At 33.6% G+C, this 26,301-nt stretch overlaps 1 protein-coding gene across 7 annotated transcripts; it reads right to left on the bottom strand.

The window, feature by feature from the left end:
- Positions 1-3,741: 3,741 nt before the first annotated feature.
- On the bottom strand, positions 3,742-26,301 carry LOC143230066 (uncharacterized). Of its 7 annotated transcripts, none has more exons than XM_076463067.1 (3): positions 26,227-26,301; positions 21,691-21,802; positions 3,742-4,076 (listed from the first exon to the last, which is right to left on the bottom strand). In XM_076463067.1, the coding sequence occupies exons 1-3, from the start codon at positions 26,297-26,299 to the stop codon at positions 3,992-3,994; spliced, it is 270 nt and encodes an 89-aa protein (XP_076319182.1). In that variant the 5' UTR covers positions 26,300-26,301; the 3' UTR covers positions 3,742-3,991. The 7 variants fall into 7 exon arrangements, 2 of the variants coding, with proteins under 2 accessions (XP_076319182.1, XP_076319181.1); XR_013016210.1 differs by lacking the exon at positions 26,227-26,301 and adding an exon at positions 22,751-23,072 and having other exon boundaries at positions 3,753-4,076; XR_013016208.1 differs by lacking the exon at positions 26,227-26,301 and adding an exon at positions 22,751-23,072 and having other exon boundaries at positions 3,757-4,076; positions 21,680-21,802.

Genomic DNA, 26,301 nt, shown 5'->3' with positions numbered 1-26,301 from the left:
TAAGAAATGATATTTGATTGCTTTCTTCCTGTTCACATGTGAAGTTAATGTTGGGATGTATAGAGTTAATGTGATTGAAAAAATTAAGTATGTGTTCTGTAGATTTGAATCCCGCAACCGTGTCATCTACATATCTGTACCAGTATAGTGGTGGATGTAATGCTGTGTTAATTGCTTGTGTTTCAACTTGTGTCATAAAAATATTGGCTAGAATTGGTGATACTGAGTTGCCCATGCTTAGGCCATTTGTTTGTATATAGTTGTGGTTGTTGAACATGAAGTTTGTCTTTATCGTGGTGAATTCTATGAGGGTTGCTAACTGGTTACTGGGAATTTCTATAGTTGGGTTAGGGTCTCGGATATAGAGTTCTAAGGCTATCTTGCAGGCTTCAGTGGTTGGAACTTCTGTAAAGAGGGATATAACATCGAAACTGGCCATTAAGGCTTTATGATTAAGTTGATTTAGATTAGACTTGAAATTAAAAGAGTCTTTGATGAATGAGCTGGCTGATGTTACATATTTGGAGAATGTCCATGCTATGTATTTACCAAGATTGTAATTAAACGATTAATGTGTGGACATTATTGGTCGTAATGGACAATCTGGTTTATGAGGTTTGGTGATGTCGTATATTTGCGGTGTGCGTGAGTCGGTTTTACGTAGGTAGGAATAAAGTGTTTGTGAAATTGTGTTGTCTTTTTTCATTTGTAGTAGTAATTTGTTCAGTTGCGTCTCGTGTGTCTTTGTTGGATTTGTGTGTATTGGTTTAAATTTGTTCGTGTCTGATAGGATGTTATTAATTTTTTGGATGTATTCATTCGTGTTCATTGTGACTATAGCGTTACCTTTATCTGCTTTTAGAATTTTTATGTTTTTGTCTTGTTTTAGGTTTTTAATGGAATTAATGTCTCTTTTTGTAAGGTTGTTTTTTAGTTTTCTGTTTTGTGAAATTATGCTGATGGTTTTGTGAGAAAATTCTTTGAAAAAATCGTTTAAGATGTTGTTTTTAGGTGTTTCTGGAAAATATAAATTTGTAATTTTACCTGCGACGTTTGGCTGTTGGATGTCAATAAAATTCTCTAAGTTGTCTTCTTTCTGTTGGTTGTTTTTGGTTGTTTCCTTGTTTTTCTTCTCTGTAGAAAGTATCACAAGTCTCTTGGCTTGGTCTTCTAAACATGTTTTGATTTCTATGGTTGGAATGTACCTAGGTGCTATTGCGAAGTTGAGTCCTTTGTTAAGTAGATGTATCTCGTCTGTGTTTAATTGACGGTCGGATCTGTTAATTATGAGGTTAGTCAACGGTTTGACGTTTTAGTGTCTTTTCTGTTGTTTGCATCTTAGTTGCATCTTATGTACAATGTTATTCTATACATTGACACGGGAACTGATTTTCCACCCTGTTTTTGCTCTCTAACTCAGTCAATAACCTTGATTGACATATGTACAATGTTTGATTGACATATGTACAATGTTATTGACATATGTACAATGTTTGATTGACATATGTACAATAAGCTTGATTGACATATGTACAATGTTTGATTGACATATGTACAATGTTATTGACATATGTACAATGCTTGATTGACATATGTACAATGTTTGATTGACATATGTACAATGTTATTCTTGAAATCGTTCACACTCATTAATAATGACGGACGTACAGACAAATTTTCGACTTTTGATCAAAGGTGGAGGTATGTACTCTACTAAGAGCGCCTCCAGTTTATCTTTGCTCTGTATGTCCCGACATACATTCAGAGTTTACTATAAAAAAATAACAGTAAACTGTTTTGTTTTTGAATTTCGCACAAAGCTACTCGAGGGCTATCTGCGCTAGCCGTCCCTAAATTAGCAGTGTAAGACTAGAGGGAAGGCAGCTAGTCATCACCACCCACCGCCAACTCCTGGGCTATTATTTTACCAACGAATAGTGGGATTAACCGTCACATTATAATGCCCCCACGGCTGAAAGGGCGAGCATGTTTGGCGCGACGGGGATGCGAACACGCAACCCTCAGATTACGAGTCGCACGCCTTAACACGCTTGGCCATGCCGGGCCGACAATAAACTTTAATGAACAGTTGCAATAATCAATGTTTAAAGTACAGTTTTACTCTTAGGAAGTGTGTGTGTTTTTCTTATAGCAAACCCAGAGTGGGCTGTCTGCTGAGTCCACCCTACAGTTGGCTGAGTTCACCGAGTACTCTTAGTAACTACAGATTCTTTATTATGATCAAATGCTTATTTTAGAATTTGTATTCTTTGAAGTTAATAACAAATATTACAGACAAAATGAAGAACTAGCTATGTTACCTCCCTTATCATCGTTACTATGTGGTTTTATATGAATGACTTTGAAAGTCAAGCTTTAACTAAATTTAATTTGACCCAAGAAATTAAGATAAGATATGTTGATGATATCGGAAAGTTTTGTGAACGTTGACAAGAATGTTTTAACAGAAACTGATGAAATTGGTTTAAAATCAATAATAGAATCGCAAGATGGTAACAGTGTGAGAGATTCAGAAGATGAACAAAATGGAAAAGATAGTGAGGAAATAGAAAATCCTACTTCATCGCAAGCGTTAAGTTGTATTAACGCTATCAAACTGTATGCAAAAATGAAGGGGAAAATGAATTTCATGAAAAGGCCGTAGAATTGTCGTTCTCTTTTAACCGCATGAGAAAGTCCATTAAAAAAACGAAACAATTGAAATTGGACACTTTCTTCAATTACATTTGATTAAGATTTTGTGTACTTATGTATATTTTGAATATTTATTTTTGTTCTATTCTAATAAATATAACATAAACAGTATAATAATTTTATTCACAAACGTCTTACTTCCCTTGAGTCAAGCAAGTATAACGTTCCACTCAAAAGTTATATATAATTAAGGAAATGCATGTTCACAGTCTAAGATGGAAAACCTGCTTAAGCCGGAAAGTTTACTCGGTCCCGTGCGATTTCGCTTCAGACAGTTTCACTCCATCATAATTACTGCACCCTAATGAGCTGGTCATGCCGAACTATTTAAAGTGGCGTTAACCCTAAATTCCCATTAATAAAATATTCTGTTGAAAATTATTTTCTAAGTGAAAGCTAAGGATTCGCATGAAATTACTCACCATTTAAATGATAAGTAACAGGTGGAACAGAAAAATAATTGAAGTAAATAAAATTCTTAAAGATACGTCCGTTATTCAAAAGTAATTAGCTCTCTAATATACGATGTGTTTAGTAGACTTTGCAATATACTTCACTAAATTTCAGAAAACGTGTTGCTAATATAGAAATTCTCACTTGGAAACATATTGTTAACAATATGTTATATTGTTATATAAAGTTATATCAAAGGTTATAACTTTGATAACCTCCAAAGTTATCATGGAGGTGAAACATTGTCATGGATCTGAGTGTTCTCATCTGTCAAAATGAAATTAGGGCCAGTGATACTAGTGAAAGTGGTTACTGAGACCTAACGTGTTAATATAAGACATAACGTTCAGAGTACCATTCCTAATGATATACAGGTTAGAACGTCCATCGAAGATGATCATTGGTGAACCATATTTTCAACTTGTCACTATCAATGATGCATTCTAGTTAATGTAAAATTATAACTATTGATCTGGTAATGAAAGGTTTGTATACAATTACACGTTTAATAGTAATAATCGTAAAGAGCATTTGTATGAAAGTCTAATGATGGTTTTTACTGCAACACTTCTTGTCGTAAGTAATACAGAAAACGTATTGTGTGGCTTTGTGCTAAAACCAACAAACAAAATAAAAAGGATCAAAACTGAACTACTAAAGAACGATTATGATCGGGTTTTTGTTGTCCTGTTGTTGTTTTAAACAGATGGTCGAATTCTCCATCTTAGCTGTTTTTATCCAAAGACTGACCCTATCATGAAATGATTTAATTCGTTTAAAGCACATCCGTACTTTTCTCACTTTCGGGATGGATCTGTGAACTTTAGCTGCAGTAAGATGAAATTTGAACAGTGATTTTGACAACCTTGTTAGTCACATTCTCCCGGAGAGAATACCTCATGTCGAGTCTGAAATTAAAGAAAGTAAGGATCTACAAGTTAGCTATACTTTTATCAGACTGTCTGTTTTATTGTTTCGAAATATAGAGTTGGTTCGTCAGTTAATACTAATTTTCAAGGAATATACAGAGCTATACATTTCTAACAGAAAACCTTATGTTTTCTATAGATCTGGGTCGTTATCCCATTGAAATCAAACTGTTCTAATTTAAAGTGATGGAAGTAGAAACTAAATAGGAAAGTGCTGATTGCCTTATTTATATCAACACCTTTAATATATCCTATATTCAATTAACATAAAATAATTAAGCATAATATCTAAACTTGTTTAAAATGTCTAATCTAATTTCAAGGTAGTGCAACATTCATATTCTTGATTTACTGTAATTTTGCGTCAATCATCACTGGCAACAAGTTTCAAATTTTAATATCTTAAGTTGTTTGTGTATAAATACAAGTGATAGCTGTTTTCATAAAAATAATCCAGTACTGTTAATACCTTGAGATATTATTATTAAGATGCTAAATAGAGAGAATTAACATCCTATGACAGAGTAAAATATCCCCCGACATGACCACGGTACTTAGTGGGTGCTCGGCTAGTAACATGGGAGTTGCAGTTTCGATTTTTCATCGGAAAATATAAAAAAACACACAAAAGCGGATTAAAATATTTACATGACTCTAAAGTGTTTAAAATTTTAAAATAAATTCGCTTGTTCACCAAGTATTGTGGAGTACAAAGTGAATAGATACAAGGAACCTCAATCCTTTAACATCAAACGAAGCGAAGCATCAAGAGAGATAGAAAGATGTTATACGTATGAAAGTTAATTTCTTTGTAAATTCAAGGAAGCTGTGAGAAACCTTGCTGATGACGTTAACAAGCAACCTGTTGGTAAAGTTTCAAAAAGTATAGTGGAGAACGTGAGCAGCAAGGGTGCCTTTATTGTGCAAACAGACTACATTATTACGAAATAACGTTTAGTTTGAAACAATGGAACGAATGCTTTTGGACGGACAAATTTATATTTAGTTTCAATCATTGTGTAGATATTTACCAAAGAGTCAATAAAATATTCCAGAAATAGTGTCTTATGTCAACAGTACAGGATGCAATACGCTTTATAACTGTATGGAATTCAAAATCTTTGTATACTGTAGACCATATTCATACAACTGATAGAATCTTCGGTCATCACAGAAATCATACTGTGTTAGTTCGTCATGTTGTGGGCCCGGCATGGCCAAGCGTGTTAAGGCGTTGGACTCGTAATCCGAAGGTCGCGGGTTCGAATCCCGGTCGCGCCAAACATGCTCGCCCTTTCAGCCGTGGGGGCATTATAATGTGACCGTCAATCCCAGTATTAGTTGGTAAAAGAGTAGCCCAAGAGTTGGCCGTGGGTCTTACACTGCTAAGTTAGGGACGGCTAGATCAGATAGCCCTCGAATAGCTTTGCGTGAAATTCAAAACAAACAAACAATCGACATGTTGTATCCTCTGGAAATGAGTCGTTTGGGATTAAGTTCAAGATAACAATGACTCCATAACAATCTTTGAAGAAATGTTATGCTTATTTAGTACAGAATAAAAGTTCAGACGCTCTTTAGTGAATTGAATAGCTGCCACTAAGTCCAGATCTTATCTTCATGGAATAACCTGTTAGTTTCTGGACTACATAATTAAAGTATCAGTTCGCAAAATAAAGCGTTTAGAAACATTTTCAGAAATGATAAAATAAAATCACTTCATAGTTTGTTAAAATACTTAGTTTATATTTTATTAAGACAAGAATTTCATCAAAGATCTTAATAGCGATTGACTCACAAAAGAATTTACCAACATTTGAGTGTCCTGACTGCTTCTTCTACAATGCTGTTGACCAGACTTGATTTTCAAAAAATGTTTAGTTATTTCAGTTAGGTATTAAATGTGACGTTTGGGGTCGGGGTGGTAATACATGACCCGTCATTTTTGGTGGGCTATACGCTATTGTATATATATATATATTCACAAGTGTGAACGTTTCGTTTATCTCTTTTAGTAATCACATTGGTAGAGGTATTTCGTAAAATTCTGACATCAAACAACTCAATCATTTTTTCGAGTCAACTAAATCTCTTACTGTCTTCTCACCAGTCCCATAAGGAATCCTTGGAAGTCTGTCTAATGACTACTCCTCGTGCCAGATCATCACCGAGAAAATTGAAAGAAATCATAAACAAATCGATAATTATAAGAATACAATTCCAACTGAGCTACAGTGCCGAACAGGTGATAATTATTCCTTTAGATCATTCTAGTCTATTAATGTAAAATTAGGGAATGTTATGTCCCTCTGGAAACGTTATAAGAAATTTACATTTCTACGTTTAATATTAAAAATAATACATATATAAAACTTATCCTTAATATCATTATTTATCCTTAATACAAACTTAACAGGAGTCACTAAAGGCTAACCAGGTTAAAGTTCGACTTTAAATACAGTTACAAATAAAAGTCTATTTACTTACGGTATGCAGTCGTGACTAAAATATACAAGTAATTAAGTCAAGGAACGAGAATACAGAATGTTCAAAAACACAAATAAAACTTTATATTAAGATAGTAAGAAAGAACATGTACAGACTAGATATGATTTACTGAAGTCTAATAAAACCTCTTTAATAATGAAATAACATATACACACTAGTAATGATCTACTGAAGTCTAAACCTCTTTACTAAAGAAAGAACATGTACAGACTAGATATGATTTACTGAAGTCTAATAACACCTCTTTAATAATGAAATAACATGTACACACTAGTTATGATCTACTGAAGTCTAAACCTCTTTACTAAAGAAAGAACATGTACAGACTAGATATGATTTACTGAAGTCTAATAAAACCTCTTTAATAATGAAAGAACATGTACAGACTAGTTATTATCTAAGGAAGTCTAAACATTGTTTACTAATTGAAGAACACGTATAGACTAGATATAAACTACTGAAGTCTAAAATCTCTTTATTAAGTAAAGAACATGTACAGAGTAGTTGTGATCTACTGAATTCTTAAAACCTCTTTACGAAACAAAGAACATGTACAGACTAGTTATAATTGAATGAAGTCTAAAATCTCTGTACTATTTAAAGAACACGTACAAACTATTTATGATCTACAAAAGTCTAAAACCTCTTTACAAAGGCTAGTTACAGACTAGTTATGAGCTACTAAAATCTAAAACCTCTGTACTAATTAAAGAACACGTACAAACTACTTATGATCTACAAAAGTTTAAAACCCCTTTACAAAATAAAGAACATGTATAGATTAGTTATGAACTACTAAAATACAAAACTCTTTACCAATGAAATAACGTGTACAGAAAAGTTATGATCTATTTATTATTGGTTATCGAAACTAGGTTTCTTTAGTTGACAGTAAAACTAAACTTTGCCAAAGGTATTTGGTGTCAGTAGTATTTTAATGATATCGTTTGATTTGTTTAGCTTGTTGAAACGTCTGACGCAACGTTACTAATATATATTTTAATATCGATGTCTGTTTTAAAATATATTTATAAATGTATATAACTTGTCGCTAAATGTATGAAGTTTCTTCCTACTATTCAATGTGAATCCTCTGTAGTTAAATGGTTTATAATGTTTGAATCTATAAACGTTCCTTGTCTTGTCAGATATCTGTTCCTGATATAAATGCTCCTGAACCAAACAAATTACGAACCATAAGTTGACGCCTATGTTTTGCACGGATAAACACCGTTACCTACTGGGTCGATTTATATAAAGCAAGGAAGATCGCCCCCCTCATTTAAACGGTCACGTATATTTTCTATTTACCAAACAATATCATCACTATTTTTACAAACATGCATGTAGTATCGGTTTAATAAAATTTGTGCTTCACGTTGGTTTATATTTATAGGCGTGAAGAAAGTTTCTTAACTTTAGACAAAAGTATGGACGAAACATCAATGTTGATTTGTATAACCGGCAAATTTAGTGAAGAAATATTATTGATATAACAGTAAATTTGTCAATCTATAATAATAGACGTGTTTTTACTCGGTTTTACTTGTAACTAAGTCATAAGGTCTTAGTTGCACTAATGCATTCTAACATGACCATGATATGATGCATACACACAGTCAGGAATATACAACTTCAAACTGTACTGCAGTGAGATTCAAGTGAAAGATTAACAGTCTGATGAATCATTTTACTGTACTGCAGTGAGATTCAAGTGAAAGATTAACAGTCTGATGAATCATTTTACTGTACTGCAGTGAGATTCAAGTGAAAGATTAACAGTCTGATGAATCATTTTACTGTACTGCAGTGAGATTCAAGTGAAAGATTAACAGTCTGATGAATCATTTTACTGTACTGCAGTGAGATTCAAGTGAAAGATTAACAGTCTGATGAATCATTTTACTGTACTGCAGTGAGATTCAAGTGAAAGATTAACAGTCTGATGAATCATTTTCTAGTTTGGTGTCTAATTGAAGGTTTTGTCTCATTTATGATGTTTTGGGAAGACAAACAAACGTGAGTGACAGTTGTCTTTTAAAGTATCTGTCATTGTTGATTTTTAGCGTACATGTGTATTATCCCTATTAAGTACCTTGGTCATCTCTACATATAGTCTACTGGCTCTATGATATTAGTTTAATAAAGTTGGTTCAATTTCTCAGTTGTAGTTTGAATATCTCTACTGTCGATTTCGTAACCTACAACTAATTTGATTTGTAGTGAATAATTATCATCAAAACCTTCTCTTAAGATCCAAACTCGACAGCTACATCAGATAATGTGTAAGTAACGTAAATTAGTGCTTAAGTGTCCATACACATTTCATATCTTCACATTGCATTTGACTATTCAAGCACTCTTGTCCGCTGGATATTGAAGTAATTACGCTGATTATGGTTCTGTTCATCAGATAAAACCAGAGTTGTTTGATGCAGGACTTGAAGGTTATTTACTTAACTAAGCTGGTACTTTTTCTTTCCATTAACAGTTGGCGACAGTTACTGGTGGTATCATTTCAAGTGCCAGAACCAAACATCGACCTTTCAGTTGACGAAAGTCGAGCAGAAATAAGGAAAGCTTCCAGTTGATCAAAATCTGTTGATAGTCTTTGTAGTGGAAGACTGATACAGTTAGTTAATGATTTGAAATATTACTTTCATCATAGTTAATTTTCTACTGCTATTTTTTACACTTGCTTGGTTCTGGTTCTCACAGCAGTCACGTGTGCAGTAGTGGACGTATGTTAATACTCACTGCTTAACCTAAACTGTCTTGATACTTAGTATTGAAGTTAGGCCTTGTTTTTAATTATTTATGCTTACACTAATTTCTATATACATAATTTATATTTACAAGTAATGATTTAACCAATATCAAAAGAGAATTATCTTTTTCCAACTTGGGTTTAGGTACGTGCACTATTTGTTATATCCGAGTTTCGAATAATAAAAACATTCGTTGCTACTGTTTTCTCAAACTGAAACGTGGTTTAAAGTAAAAAACAAAACCTCTGAAATAAAGAAACGTATAAATTATCAGTTCTTAACAAGCATCAGATCCCAGAAATCGTACATAAAGCTACTCAATATGTTAAAACGGTTAGTATACAATCACTCAAACCATCAGACTCCTTTTTAAGTCTGAAACTTTTCTCAGACCGTACCATTTTCTGTTAAGGAAACTTAATTTTTGAACTGTACATTTCGTGTCGCAGTTGTTTTCCAAAATAAAATAACTTAGTGGTAAATATATTTCTACATGCATACGTACGACAGTATAAACTATAATCGTTTATATTAATGTATCAGCTACATAGCCATGAAAACAAAAGTATGAAGAAGGAATGCTCAGTAGCCGCGGCTGTAATCCAATCTTAAATCGGTCAAACGATGGAGTTAGGAGTTAAGTTTGTAGTTAACAATAAAAACACAAACTCGGTGCCTTTCTGCGAACTGCTGAAAATAGTTTGTCACGTAATTTTTTCTTAGCGTTAGATTTTGAATGTAACTTAAGTGGAAGATTATTATGTTCCGTGTTTCTATGATACACGTGTGTAGGGGGAACCACATAATACTGATTGTTTAACTCGAGAGTAAATCGGAAGTAAAACAAACACAGATATAACAATGTATAAGCTCAAAGGACAAGTTACGTACTGTGTAGCAACATGCACTTAATGAGACAATATGTACGTTAGATACAAATACGGCTAACTAGGTATACTGCGCACAAAGAAGTAAATTTTAAGATACTTTGGCCAAATTATCGTAACGTACAATATAAATTTTAGTACATTGTTTCTTCGGTCCTGGACGCACAATTGAATAATATTCAATATGTATTATTGAAATGGGGGAGCACAGTTTATTTAAACTCTAAATGATTGTTTTATTTAAACTGTCTTCAGAAGACAAAACCCAGGCTCTCAGTAGGACATGTTTATTAATTTACAGAAACAGGTTTCATACTTAATTTTTATATTTATTTATCATTGTATTTACTGGGTAAAACATTGAAGTGGCTCTAATTGTTTCTTTTGGACATAGAATTACTTAAGCTGTTTTTATTACTTCCTCGTGAACTATATGGTAAGTAACTGATGGGAATAAAACTAATTATGTACGCCTGTTTTTTCTTTGTGCATTCTGTCTTGTGTCTGAAATAGGTTTGATCTGGCTGGAATAGACTAATTGGAAAAAACCTTTTACAATGGTATGAACTCGCCAGATGAAAGCGTTCATCTAGAAAAAGCCAGTTATTTAACAGATCTTTCTGTTTATTATTTCCACAGAAGGCTTCACTAACATGTTTATAAGCATATTTAATACTGTGCTCAGTAACCTTTGTCATGAGAATTAGTTAATCTTGGAAAACGCTTGGTGGAAAGCTTTTTTTTTCTCCTAAATTGACTTTTCTGGGGCAGGCTGTATTTTAAGTCATTTCGATACGGTAAAAGATGCATAGGTTACTTTCTAGTTAACTGAATTGCTAGTTTTATTGGAATATTCTGAAGTATATTTCACCAGTTTTGTTTTAATAGGTTGCATCAACTTAGGTGAAATTCTCAAAATGCCAGTACTCATGTACTTTGTGGTCAAATTTGCTACTGTTTTGATGATCTTAAATAAACATGAAATATACAATTAAATTTTTAAAAATTATAACTGTATAGCTCTTGCTTCACATCCTGTCAGCTGACAAACAAAACCCATTGTCTAATATAAAGGACAGGTACTGATCATAGCTTATAAGCCAATCAAACGCGTCATTTGGATATATTTATTTCTACTGATCAATCATACAAGGTACACAAGATGAGAAAATCATATTGGTTTAATAATATACATCGAAAGTGCTAAGCTTCTCATGATCTTGTTGCTAACAAAAATTAATATAATGGGGTCATTCATTGGTTCGCTTGAAGACTTTCATTATTGTTTAGATTCTGAGACTGGAAGACATGTGGGTCAAACGAGAACACACAAGTCAAATATGTTTGTTATTAACCGACACCTATCAGGTTTAATAGAACAATAAGGAATAACATTCTACGTATGTTCATCCAGTTTCATCAAAATCGGATAGATTTGTATATAGTAAAAATATAACAAATCGCTCTCCATATTAAAAAATGATTGGTATGTTCCATGCAATGTAAGAAAAGTAGTCAAAGTTCCATAAGTTGTTTATTATGAAACTCGAGGAAGTACAAATCTCTAAAAGTAAATATAGGCAGCTGTAAGGGCTAGATTAGGTGTTCATGTGTTGTGAACTTATTTCCACAGTAAGCTGTCTTATGATAAATGGTTTTAAGGAATAAGTTTGACATCAAAGCTGGGCGTAAGAACGTTACTGTCTAAACTATGTAAATATTACAGTAGGTGTGAAGTGTTTTTAACCGGGTGCTTATTTTGAAAGCATAAGGCTCCAAACTCCGCTTGATCTATTTACAAAGGTTGTAATTTAGGGTTAGAAAACAGTTGGGCTTATATGGAAGTTCAGCAAGTAATTTTGAGTACTTTTACATAGTTATAAAATTTAACTTTATTTTGAATAGTATTTTCAGTAGCTTGCACAACTTTTATATTATCTTGGTTTAAGACCAGTATTTGCATGAATAATTTTAGATGTATGATTCAGTATATTTCCATATTAGGGAATCGTAGTGTTTTGATTAGCAGAATAACAAAAGTTTCCTTTATCAGCTCTTTGGATGACAATGTATTTTTTCTAGGAAGTTTTAAGCTTTCTGCTGATATAATTTCTATATGTTCTTTTTTTTTGCATTTTCAGTTTTTCCAGCAAATGCATCTAGGTTTTGTAAATAGTTTTCATGGGAATTTCTCCTAAGTTTTCAAATGTTTCTTTTCCCGGCGATTCTTCGTTGTCTTGTGGATTTTTCTTGGTTTTTGACCTGCGATTAGTGCTTTTGTTTTGCTTCGTTATTTGACTTATATTATTACTTTTAATCAGTTTTAATGCCATATTTTATATCTTTTTTTTCATCACTAGGTAATAAACACAGTTGGATAAGTCTCGTCTTTATTAGTAGCATATGTTTGATTGTTGACTGACGTCAGAAGAAAGTTTAACATTGTATTTATCATTAGCCTCTGAATCAAACCCTCTGAGTGTTGAATCATTCATTTCTCCAGTAGATTAGTGTACAACAAGCATTTATGAATAACATCACTGGTGATAACTTCCACTGAGATTTCAGCCCCAATTGTGTGAATGGTTAGTCGCGAGTCACAAATAATAGTTGTAATGGATCGAGATTGATCATTCATTGTCAATTGGAGTTGCCATTTGTTCAACAAGTGTTAACTACTTTATTCCTCCAACCTAAAACCCACACATTTGTTAAACTATTGCCTTTTTTCTTTCGTAGAATATCCTAACACCAATTGAAGTGTGAACTGTCCATACCTTTAAAGCCAGTTTATATAAGGCTTCTTTTTAGACAGTTTATGTGGCAATTTTATTTCACAAGAGATAGACAATTATGCCTTCTAGAAACAGTGGCTTGTGGTCCACCTTAGGAATATTTACCGGCTATTTTAGCTTCACCGTTTTACTTTACTTGAAGTTATGGAATCTTGCAACTTGTTCGATAGGTCTGAGGAGAAAAATAATTTTAAAGACAAATTACTTACCAAATGTTATCTTAAGATGCTTGACAGTATTGAATGAAATTAATCTGACTTGTGATCACGACGTATTTATGAAAGTTCGATTATTATTCCGGTATTAACTTGCTGTGTGTTGCTTATGACTTTTAGTACCTGAGCACTTCAAGGGCCATTTTGAGAACCTTCACCAATTTGCAATAGACCATCTACAACGTATTTTTATCCTTCTGTTACAACTTTGATTCTTTCATCTCATCTCTCAGCTATTTTTCGTTTATTTTTAAGTCGTAATATTTGGTTCTGTTTTTCAGGATACGTATGTTGATTAATCACAACATCACTGGAAGCTGCACATAGTTGCACATTACTGACTATCCATGGTAGTAAACTTATTATACAGATGAATAATCAGGTTTGTTGGTAGAAAACGCTTGAAGTCACGGCATCACACTCTCGTGATCATCCTTGTTTTATGAATGAATTTATTCTAGTGTTTCAGTATGTGGTGGTGTAGGGTAATATACACCACAAAAGGTAACCCATGTAATGGTTTCTACTATGCTGTTGCTGGAATCTAAAGAATACTTTCTACTATGAATAATTAAAATAGTCAGAGTCAGTATTAGCGTTATACGAGTACCAGTAATTAGAGGATGTCCCATCTACTGCAACTGTGAAATGCGACCCCATTTTTTGCTATCCAGAAGTTGGATAAAGTTTCAAAGTCATGAAATGGCAAGCATGGTCAAAACTAGTATGATGGGTAGAACATGCCAGGATCTAGCTGAAATGCTATGGAAGACTCCTTCCTCTGCGATAGAACAAGCGTAAATTGACAAACCCTCCTTTTAAATGAAACAATTCCTGAAAAGTGGTTTATCGTCGTAGCTACTGAAGTGATCCAAATACTTATCGACTTTTCCCATTCCAGTACTTGTTGGATTGTTATCTTCTCATGCAAATGTAAGCAGGCTCTTGTCTAAAGGATAACAGTGGGTAAAGACAATTCTGTAGGCTACTTTTAGCATAACAAACATTTGTGCACGCTGGAACTATAGCATGACAGGATTCACACCGAGATTTATGCATTCATCAAGTCACGGTAACGTACTCTAAGTAAAAGGTGGTTACCTAGACTAGTTAGAAGATTTGGGTGACTAACCTGAATCAATGTTTTAATTTACCACAACTAGTCATTTCAAAATAGGTATTCATTTCACCCCTGGACCTTAATATGCTCCATGTGTTTGACATTTTATTTAAAACGTATTGACCCATTACATACCAACTTTTTTCTGCCAAACTTGTCTGGACGTAGTGTTTTTATCATTGGTCGTTAAAAATTCTTCCATCTGAGAAGGTTATTGTGAGAATGAGAAGTGGTCATGTTAGTGAGACATATCGTGAGTTTTGGAAGGTTTACTTGACTGTTGTGAAAAACAACTTATCCTGCAGTATGAAACTTGGACTTGCTGTCATTAGAGAATTTTATGCACTGCTACAAATATTTATTACACAATTACTAGAAATTGCATTAGGTCAAATGTTTCTGTATCGACATTTTCTTTGACACCATAGATTGTCCTTCTCATCTTAGTGACAATGTTTCATGTTTGTCCTTTCAAGATATTTTTTCATTCTAATAATATTAACATATGTCTTACACTGCAACTCGTACTGGCGCCCTCTCATCTTTGTGCTTGGGATTTAGTCTTGTCTTTTTACAGACTCCATTATCAAAGTCAGTGTTCTAAGAATTTCTCTTGTACTACGAGCACTGGACAATTTCTTTGAAAATTCCCTGGGTTAATATTGTATCTTTATTGACTGCTGGTTTTCTCAGTTTTTGGAAAATGAATGAAGAACACTTTTGAGATAACGGAAAATCTTATTAGTAATATTTCTGTATAACTACAGTTACGACAGAAAGTGTTCGTACCCATGCGGATACTTAAAAAGTATCACGATTAGGCTAAGAGAAGTATAATATATTATATTATACTAACACACATTTACATAAATTGTTATCTAAATTAAACGACAAATAAACTGTTTATAAACAAATAACCAAAACTAGGAGGAGCAGAAAGTGTTCGTACAGTTCAGAACGTGTGAAAAAACTGATATTCCTGTAAAAAGTTTATTTAGTTTGGCGAATAAATTACATTATACTATTCAAGAACAAGACACTGTGTTCATAATTATTGAACTTAGCCAGCAAAAAATGTACTTCCGGCAATTTAGCGCCGTCTCCGTCATTATCTGCTTGGTCATCATGGCGAACAGGAAACAACAGTCCAGTGATTTAAAAAAACAAATTATTGTAAAATACAAGTCTCGTGTGTGTCTTTTCGGTATTGCTACACAACGTAATGTGCCAAAATCTACTGTTCAAAGCATAATTGCCAAGTTTAAGCTTACAGGATCAACTGCTAACCTCCCTCGTTCCGGATGCCCCACCAAAATTCGAGAGAGAACCAAGAGGAAGGTTCTCAGAGAAGTTAGTAGGTACCCTCGTTTAACACGTAATGACATACAGAAACTGGTAAGGGAAACTGAGGTTGAAGTAAGCACCTCTACAGTTACTAACATGTTACGCTCTTCTGGGTTGAAAGCATACCGTTCTCGTAGAACTCCATATTTAAAGCTTGTTTATTTTGAAGCACGATTGAGGTATGGAAGAAAGCATGTAGATAAACCCTTTACCTATTGGAAGAGTATTTGTTGGTCAGACGAAACTAAAATCGAGCTTTTCGGCCACAATGATGTACGCTATATTTTCCTTAAGAAAGGGGAACGAAATCTTCCAAAGAACACTGTCCCTACAGTTAAACACGGAGGTGGCTTGATCATGCTATGGGGTTCCTTCAGCTTTTCTGGTGTAGACAGCCTTCACCGCGTCAACGGAATCATGAAAAAAGAAGAATACGTTGATATGTTAGGCACTTGTTTCAAGAATGATGCTCTGAACTTGCGGCTTGGGCGTCGTTGGATCTTCCAGCACGACAATGGCCCTAAGCACACATCGAAATATGTGCAATCCTGGTTGCAGAGGAACCATATAAGCGTTGTGGAGTGGCTATCGCAATCACCCGATTTCAACCAAATTGAAAACGTTTGTCGTGAGTTGAGGACCAAAGCTCATCAGCGTCATCCGAAAAACTTGCAAGAGTTGGAGGCCTTCTGTAAAAAAGAATGGAAGAAAATACCAGTTGAGTACTGCAAAACGGCCATTAGGGGCTATGAGGAGAGATTGCGCCAAGTAATTTACCTGAAAGGCTACACAACTGACCATTAACGTAGACGCACAAAAATTTTCTGCCCCTCCTATGTTTGGTTATTTGTTTATAAACAGTTTATTTGTTGTTCAATTTACATAAAAATTTATGTAAGTGTGTGTTAGCATAATAATTATAATATACTATACTTTCATTATCCTAATTTTGATACTTTTTAAGTTACGAGGAAAAAGCTACTCACGACGTAGGGGTACGAACACTTTCTGTCGTAACTGTAAATGAGAACCCAGTGTGTAATTTTCTGAACACGAGCTGGGAATGCATGCAGAAGTTTGCTATGATATATGACCATTGTTTGTTTTGAATTTCGCACAAAGCTACTCGAGGGCTATCTGTCCCTAATTTAGCAGTGTAAGACTAGATGGAAGGCAGCTTGCCATCACCACCCACCGCCAACTCTTGAGCTACTCTTTTACCAATGAATAGTGAGATTGACCGTCACATTATAACGCCACCACGGCTGAAAGGGCGAGCATGTTTGGCGCGACGGGGATGCAAACCCGCGACTCTCAGAGTCGCACGCCTTAACACGCTTGGCCATGCCGGGCCGTTCCTCGTCAAAAGGTAATTCAATCTCACTTGAGTTATCGGTTTTTATTTTGTAATAAATTTACTATTGTACATTTAGTGTTGTACCTTCGCTTCTTTCAGTGTAATTTTATTTTTTCTTTTGACGTATACTGTGGGCTGTGTGATTCACAAGTCCTGCCTGTTCTCGAAATTAATAGATGATTCTCGATCGTAATAATCAACAAAGTACCAGGTGTGTATATAATGCTAGCGATTGACAATACTTTTGCCAAGTGACCTTCGGTGAATAATCTAGTTTCGCATGATTTATATAAAAACAGCGCACCAAGAGAGAAAAAGAATATTGTTATTTGGCATATACAGTCAATATGCTACAGGCCTAGGAAACTACAAAGGTGATTAATGCCTATTAATCGAAAAAACTATAGAATTTAACCACCAACATTTATAGATTTCGAACATTACATATTGTTCAACTCAGCAACACTTTGGCTTCAAACATAACAAGCTTGGACTCATCAGTTAACCAATCCATCTACAGGTCTAAAGAAGTAGGGTAAAATAAAATACATAACGAACAAAAGAGAATCCAAAAGCCTTGCGTTAAGAATTACAAGTGGCAATTTTTTCATGGAAGAAACCATAGTGATAAAGAGACTCACGCCACTGGCAAGAGAGAGAGAATACAGTTTTACATCTTTAAGAAAACGGTTTTATATGGTGTTTCTGATCCAGTTTGTACCTGATGTTCTTCAAAAGAATAATGCAAGAATATCATATCTTAATCAATTAATAATTAATGAGTGAATAAAATTGTCAATGTACATGAAATCTTAACAAATATAAACACGTAGTTCAGTGTTTCACTTCTTGTGATTGGTATAATATAAACACGTGTAGTTCAGTGTTTCACTTCTTGTGATTGGTATAATATAACCACGTGTAGTTCAGTGTTTCACTTCTTGGGATTGGTATATTTTCAGTCATGCAGATTGAAATATTTGTCAAAAACAAACAATTTTATTACATATTTTATTAATTTTTTTTCATTAGAAAGGTGACAGATTTAAAGCTTCAAAATGCTTGATGTAAACATAAAATAAGGGGAGGTTATTTGTAATTTGTATTGCAACTGTTATATAATTTGTAAATAGAAGAAATCCCCAGGAAAAAAAATATGATAATTACCGGCGTGTCTGTGTGATACTTGTAAGAAAATCTGTTTTCACCTAAAGATAGCACACAATTGAGTATCATCAAAATTTCAACTAGATTGTCTTGTATTTCGCAAATACCATATCTGTTGTTACTTAATATCTCCTTTGAAAAGTTTGTACTTTCTATCTTTAATTATTCTCTTTTCAACAGTATAACTTTCACCTACTTTGTGTGGAGTTTCCATACAGCTATTACAAAAATATGAAAATTTGTCTCAAACTTTCGAATGAAGTGGTTTTCATAAGTAAAGCACAGGAGTATCGTGTGTAGACAGTACACTAGTTCTGACCTAAACCTAACCTAACCTAACCTAAACCTAACCTAACCTAAACCTGATCTGACCTAAACCTAACCTAACTAACCTAACCTAACCCTAACCTAAACCTAAACCTAAACTTAACCTAACCTAACCTAAACCTAACCTAACCTTACCCCTAACCTAACCTAACCTAACCTAACCTACCTAACCTTACCTAACCTTACCTAACCTAACCTAAACCTATATTAACCTAACCAAACTAACCTAACCTAAACTAACCTAACCTGACCTACCTAACCTGACCTAACCTAACCTAACCTAACCTAACCTAACCTAACCTAACCTAACCAAACCTACCAACTTAACCTAACTCTAACTCTCACCTAACCTAACCCTAACCAACCTAATCTAACCTAACCCCCCCTGACCTGACCTAACCTAAACCTAAACTGACCTAAATCTAACCTTAACCTTCTGAAATATAAGCAATCCTGGCTACAGTGGAAGCTGAATCTAATGAGTAATTACGGGAATTGGAGACATAAAAAATGTGTTTTATCTATTTAACCTAATCTAAAACTTATATTTTATTCACCTTTATAATAATAATAATACACATGAGAAACTAGAAATATAGTACTTAAATGGGTATTTTTTTATCATCTCTCAATTAAAACTTACTATTATTATTATGGTATTACTTCATTAAATAAGTGTTAGTTAATCAAAAATATAACAAAGAATACAAAATAACATGCTAAAAGCACACATTGCCCTAGGACTATACAAGTTTTAAGGCTTTCTTACTACTTAATAAGACCCAATAAAAATTTAGCTAAACTTACCAATGTGTTTCTTGTTGGAATAAAATTTGCACTGGAAGCAAAATAGACAAACTGCTATACAGAAAACAATGTAACATAATATGCAGTGTGTTAGACTAAATATTTGGATTTCTATTGGTTATAAGTAATATAGTTTTAAATATCAAAGAGAATAAATATTAGAAGCTTGTGAAAGAGAAAATGTAATGGGTGGGTGTGGCTAAAGGGACTTGATTTTCTAGTTTATCACTCTGTAATCAAATAAGATTGTAGGCTATGAAAATTATACTTTGTCTGAGTAATAACAATATTATAATGAGCAATTTGTATTAAATTCTGTACTTCTTGTAGATGTGGTAAATAAATAATAAAAGGGGAAATACTAAAATACTTCACAATTCTGAAACAATGGAAAATTGAATATATTTTTAAATGTTGTCTTATGAATCTAGCAAATTAAAACTATATAATTTTCAAATTTGTATTACAAGCTAAGTTTTGTTACCAAGTGTATTTACCATGATAATAAAAGTAATCTAATTAAATTTTGAATATAACTCAGTAAACTCTCATGACATGCCTCTCTATCAATATAATTAATGTGCATATGAACGAACAAAGGCCCAAGCACTGACTCTCAGGTACTCCACAAATAACAAGGGTACAGTTTAATTAAGTGACTAATGTTTTTCTGAAAATTTAAATAGTCTCAAATCAGGTACTCTACATGCAAATCATAAATATGTAAAAAGCCACTGATCATGTAAGTACTTAATTTATACACTGAATTTTCAGAAAAACATGTCATTCATATACTGGTTGACTTGCCAACCCTTTATCTTTATTTATAATTACTTTCACTTTCATTTCTTTCGTAAATTATCCGATATTTCCAGCTGTTATTTCATTCAATTGATCCAAAATAACAGTTCCTTTCCAGTGAATGATAAAACTGATATAATATGGATGTTCACTTAATGTAGGAAATACCTTTTTTTTTCCCAACATTTTAGTTATGTTTATTCATTCTAAATTTTAAGTTTCTTTCAGTTTGATCTATGTATAAAACAAACTAAGCTAAAACTATGGCTTGTCAAAATTCCATCGGTTTTTATTTACTAGTATTCTACAGCTTTCCTCACTACCAAATTTAGAATAAGTTGACTAAATTTGATTAAACAATGTTTATATCCATCTTTTTTTTTTAATTATACATGTTCAGATATTTTGTATTAGCCAAGAAAGATTACATATAGATATCTTGTTCCTAAAACAAATAAAGGATCAGCATGATTGGTAGCAGAAATTCAAACCTGCAACCTGTATATTACAAATTGAGTTCCCATGCCTGAACCACTAGTTAACATGTTAATTCTACTATTATGTGCCAAATACACTGTTAGTTTATTGAAGTATGTAAAATTATCCAAGGGATTAGTAGGATAAAGGCTTGTAATTTCTTTGCTATATTGTGAACACAAGAGGGCATAATGTTAGAAATTTAAAAGAAAAATGTCAAGATACCAGCAAAACTTGTTTTTATAATTGTAATTCGTTTATGAAATGAGTTATTGTTATCACTAGTAGAGGTCAGCACTTTCTGAAATAAGGATATTTAACTTCACCCTTCTAGGAACAAATGGCACCTTGTTGTGCTTATTTTATGTTTTTAATAAACTATTTTGATAAATTACTTTTTAACCCATTTCATAGCTTTAAGCCACCCTAAATGTTACTTTAAACTATATAACTATTCAATGTATTATATTTATTTCTAAATTCCATCTCTTTTCTCTGTATTAAGTCATCTGCATCTATTCTTCACAAATGTTAAACTGAAGATAAAAAAGTGAAAAACAACATTCACTTATTAATAAGACAGGAATATGAAAATGTACTACAAATTAAAATATACATATGGAAAGAAATCTCATTTCCTATTAAGCCTTATTCAAAACTTAGATAATTTAAACTGAAGCAAATTACTTTCACCTGCTTTACTTAATTATTAATAAAGACAACTTAAACTTCCAAGACTCAATAAATAACTCAGAGTGTGGTATGTGACTAACATGGAAATTTTGGTCTATTTATATATATATATATATATATATATCACTATTCATTTTGGCTAATGTTGGTTTTTAATTACCTTGACATGATAATAAATAAATGCAGGTTAAATTAAATTGCTGAATGGTACCAAAATTTTTTTCAACAAACTGAATGACAAGTTACTTGAAATGTTTAAACTTATTAAAGTTACATGAAACTAAGCAGATACTAAATACTATAGAAATTAACTTACATTCCACTTACAAGAGTGTCCTCACACATTCAAACTCACAGAATCTTGGCAGATGGTTCAATTCACATAGACAATGCCCAGCTTGTTGAAGCTTGTTTCTGTTTGTGTCATGGGACAACACCACTGATATAATACAAAATTCTGCTTTACCACATGTAAGAAAGGAGTGTATAATCCAATGTAAACTTTTAGATAGGCTAGAATCATGATTTATCTGGGTGATAAAAACACAGCATTAGAACATTTAAACGTGAGGTACAGCTCAACACAAGTAATTGTTTATAAAAACAACTTATTCAAAGATTTTGCATCTCAAAAATTATATCCCAATATTCCCTTCATTTACTCTGAATATGTATATGTAAATCAAAGTTATAAAATTGTAGGTTATGCTCTAATTAATATATATTAAATAGAAACTGTTATTTTTTCTATCTCATTTTCTCAAAAAATATAATACTTTTTATCTGAAATAAAAAATGAAAACACTAAACTACAACTACTTTTTTTACCTTTAATCCACACATGAATTTTAATACTTACACAAAAAGACACAGCACAGAATTTGTTCACTAGCACATACTGTTACTCAGGTTTTTAAGTTTGGTGTTAAATCTTTCTTATGCAATACTTAAATAACAATTACATACAAACAGACACTTTGAAGAAGATTAATTTTTATTTTGTTGTTGTTATTTAATATAATCACCAAACTAATATCATATCTCTGTTACTATACACAAATGTTGAAAATTTTGTTTACAAGGAAGTTTTGTAAACAAGTTTCGAAACATGAATTCAAATGTTATAAGTTTAAGACTGTGACTTGAAATGTCAACTCTATATACAGTGGAGCGCCATTAAGCCGCGGACCAGTAAACCGCGAAATCCCTTAAGCCGCTGTAGCAAAACTTGTCCCAAAATTTTGATGTATTAAATCTACTACCTGGCTTTTTAAAGTTTCTCACACTCTCCTTGTCTTTATAACTTCAAGGGGATATTTAAAAAGGATTTGCTTTAATTTGGGAAATAAATAAAATATATTATAATAGAAATCGACTGTTAATCTACCTTATCCGCTCTCTGTCAGCTTTATGGAGGCCGCCATTGTTTCCGAATCACACCTCTCCATACATTAAAGTTAATCCGCGGTAAATCCGTGAAAAAAGTGATCAATAATTAAAGTATTATTTTTAATTCGATAATCCGATATTTTTATGGAATTGTATAAATATTGGCCAAAAACCCATTAGAAATCACTTCAGTTTCTGAATTAATATTGACCATATCATATTGACATGGCGGCCCGCATGTAACATGGGAAGGCGAAATTTTACAGGGAAAAGCGAACCATCGCAATGCATTGGTCGTTTGTATTAAAACGGCACTTGTCAATTGTATCTGAATAGTCTATACATTAATATTACAATGATCACGCAATGGCTCGGATGAGGCTCCTCGGCGGAGCTGTTGGCGACTTTGGCTTTTCAGTCACACAGGTTAAAGCCGCGGACCACTTAAGCCGCGGTTAAGCAGGTTGACCCCCAAATACCGCGGCTTAACGGCGCTCCACTGTATTTCATCAAATTTTCACACACTTTACTTGTAGGATAACATTATTTTTGAACATAGATGTCTGTCCACTGCAAGAAAATAAAAAGAAACAGGCAAAAAACAATTACATGTTGTTATTATAATACAATATATATATATATATATGCAAGGTTTTTTAAGAGTGAATTTTCTGGATGCATATTCATTTCTAGTTATGTTGTTAGAATTTAATCAAAAATCTTTTAGGACAAACACTTTTAAAATTTAATTTTCATCTAAATTTGTAGCATAAAAATCATTTTTGAAAAGCCAAGTTTAATACTATTATATGTGTTATTTTATGCTTAAGACATTTTTATTTTATAGAAACAATACATGTGAATTAACTGCACCTCAACATTTGTTATTTCTATTTGAGTTTCAATTATGTCTGTTGTATAATTTTTAAAATTTTGTTCAGAAACTAAATGTTTTGTTGAGTTCTAAGTGTTTATGTGTTTGTAATTAAGCACAAATATACACAATAGGCTATCTTTGCTTTACCCACCATGCGTATCAGAACCCAGAACCAATTTTCTAGCATTAAAAGTCCACAGACTGTGTTGCTGGTAATGATGCAAGAATTCTAAGAAATCTGTTAACAAGTGGAAAAACATAGATAACTAATTCAAACTTTCCAAATAGGGGTGTTATAAAGTCATTCTGCTCTTAACAAGTGCATAAAAAGGGATAACTGCTTGAAAATGTGATAAGTATTCATAATACCAACACTGCTATAAGAATATTATTACAAGTTACACCTTTTACAGCAAGAAGGAATATTTTAAAAACAAGAACAATGTTTCTATCACTCATGCAATCATTCTCAAGAACAAAAGTTTTAATGATAGCAGCAAATGTTTTAATGTTCAGCAAATAGCAGACAGTATTTCCAATCAGGACTGTCTACCTTAAATTAAGGTCATATTTGAGGATTGTAAGAAGCCAGGGTTGGATGGACTGATCAGTAGATACAGCAATGTTATCCAAGAATAAATATGAAAAATTATTTTGATTTTATAACAGTCTATAGCTGCCGTTCAATATACCTCATGCTTGATGACTTATGTGAGAAATGAAAGTCATCGACATAGATTTGTAACAGTGAGAGAGAGTTGTTCAGTGATGGCATTAATTTTTATTCTGAAAAGTGTGAAACTCAGAGCACAGCCCTGACGGACTCAGTGTTGAACCCACACAAACTTGGAATCGCCTGTCCATTAAAAATTGTTTAATAAAAATGGCAAATGGCCACATAACCCATATATATGGAGGTCTTGCAAAAGGCCATACTTCCATATTGTATCATAAGCCTTCTCAATGTCAAAGAATATTGGTACAAGATGTTGTCATTTGAGAAAGGCTTCTCTGATTGACATTTCAAGTCGAATCAAGCAGAACACGGTGGAGTGCTGTCGCCGGAATCCACACTGGGTTGGTGAAAGGAGGTTGTTTGAATCGAGGAACCAAACAAGACAAGCATTAACCATCCTCTCTTAGGTCTTACAGAGACGGCTCATCAAAGCAATTGGATGGTAGTTTGAAGGAATCATGGGATCCTTCCCAAGCTTAGAGAAAGTTAGGACAATAGCCTAGAACTAGGCATCAGGAAAAACATTTTCCTGCCAGATCCAGTTAAAAATAATCATAAGAACAGCAAGAGAACCAGTAGATAGATGGTGCAGCATGTCATAGTGTATATCATCAGGTCCAACCAATGTACTGCCAGACTAATGAAGGGCCAGTTTCAGTTCCACCAGTGTAAAGGGACGATTATTGTTATAGAGACAATCACCTTGAAAGGAAAGAGGTGATTACTCTGCCCAAGTCTTGATGGTAGAGGAACAAACAAAAGTGCTAGATACCCAACAAAAGCTTTAACCTAGAGTATCAGTGATGCTCAGGGTATCAGTTACTTACTTCTTGGCCATCAGATGACAAGATCGAGAGGGGGACAGAATTATATTGAATTTTCAAATGTTGTCCCACATGAGTTTGGAACAGGTGGAAGAAGATATGCCAGTTCTGAACTTATTTTAAGAATCCTTCTGGCTTTGGCGTCTTACCCACTGAGCATGGGCCTGCTGAAAAGCAATGCAGCTCGAGGGTGTGGGATATCTTCAGAAAGTATCCCAGGCCAATTTTTGAGCCTTCTGTTCCATGTGGCAGGCAGGTTCCACCATGGACAAGGATAGAGTGGAAAATGTGTTGAGGTTTTAGGAATACATTGAGCAGCTGCTTGTATAATAAAGTCAGTTGCTGCTGCCACACAGTCGTCTATTGACGGTTTACAGACAATGGCAGGATTAAGTTCTCCGAGTGCAGTGAAAGAGCACCAGTTTGCCTGATCCAGCTTCCACTGGGGCACGCTGGTCGTGTGGCTTCGACCACGGTCAGTATCTCTCAAGATTATAGGAAAATCATCACTGCCTTGTGGATTATTGTCAACCCTCCATGAAAATTGGGAGAATAATGAAGGGGAGCAAATTGAAATTTCAATAGCAGTAAAGGACTGACTAGGTGCATGAAAATAAGTAGAAGAACCAGTATTGAAAAGAGAAAGGTTGTGATCAGAGAGCTTACGCTCTACAGAGCGACCCCTCCTATCAATATCAGCACTCTTCCCCAGAAGGCAGCTGGTCAATGAGGGCATCAAGGTCCAATTGATCATAGGTTTCTCCACACAACAGGTAGAGAGAACAAATAGTGATGGCACAACCCAAGGAACACGGATCGCTACGGCCACCAAGGGTGTGTCACGTGGCAAAGACAGGGTGGGCACATGCCAATCAACCAACAGTGCTATCCATGAACTTGTCACTAAATAAAGTTATGACCTTAGGTCAGTACACATGAATACGAGTTAACAGATGTCATGCTTCTATTGAAGAACAAATAGCCTTTCAAACAGTTTCAAAACTTAATTTCCAAAACTGTATGAATCCAATTCTTACCTGTTCTTCCTATGGTTTCATGGAGTGTGTACTGCTCTTCAGGAACTGCATAAGAGCTGGACTTGGATGGCATAA

Source organism: Tachypleus tridentatus, chromosome 10 (assembly GCF_004210375.1).
Source record: "Tachypleus tridentatus isolate NWPU-2018 chromosome 10, ASM421037v1, whole genome shotgun sequence".
In the NCBI taxonomy this organism is placed as follows: Eukaryota; Metazoa; Arthropoda; class Merostomata; order Xiphosura; family Limulidae; genus Tachypleus; species Tachypleus tridentatus.
The sequence above is the reverse complement of the archived record's forward strand: the minus strand, read 5'-3'. Positions and strand labels throughout refer to the sequence as shown.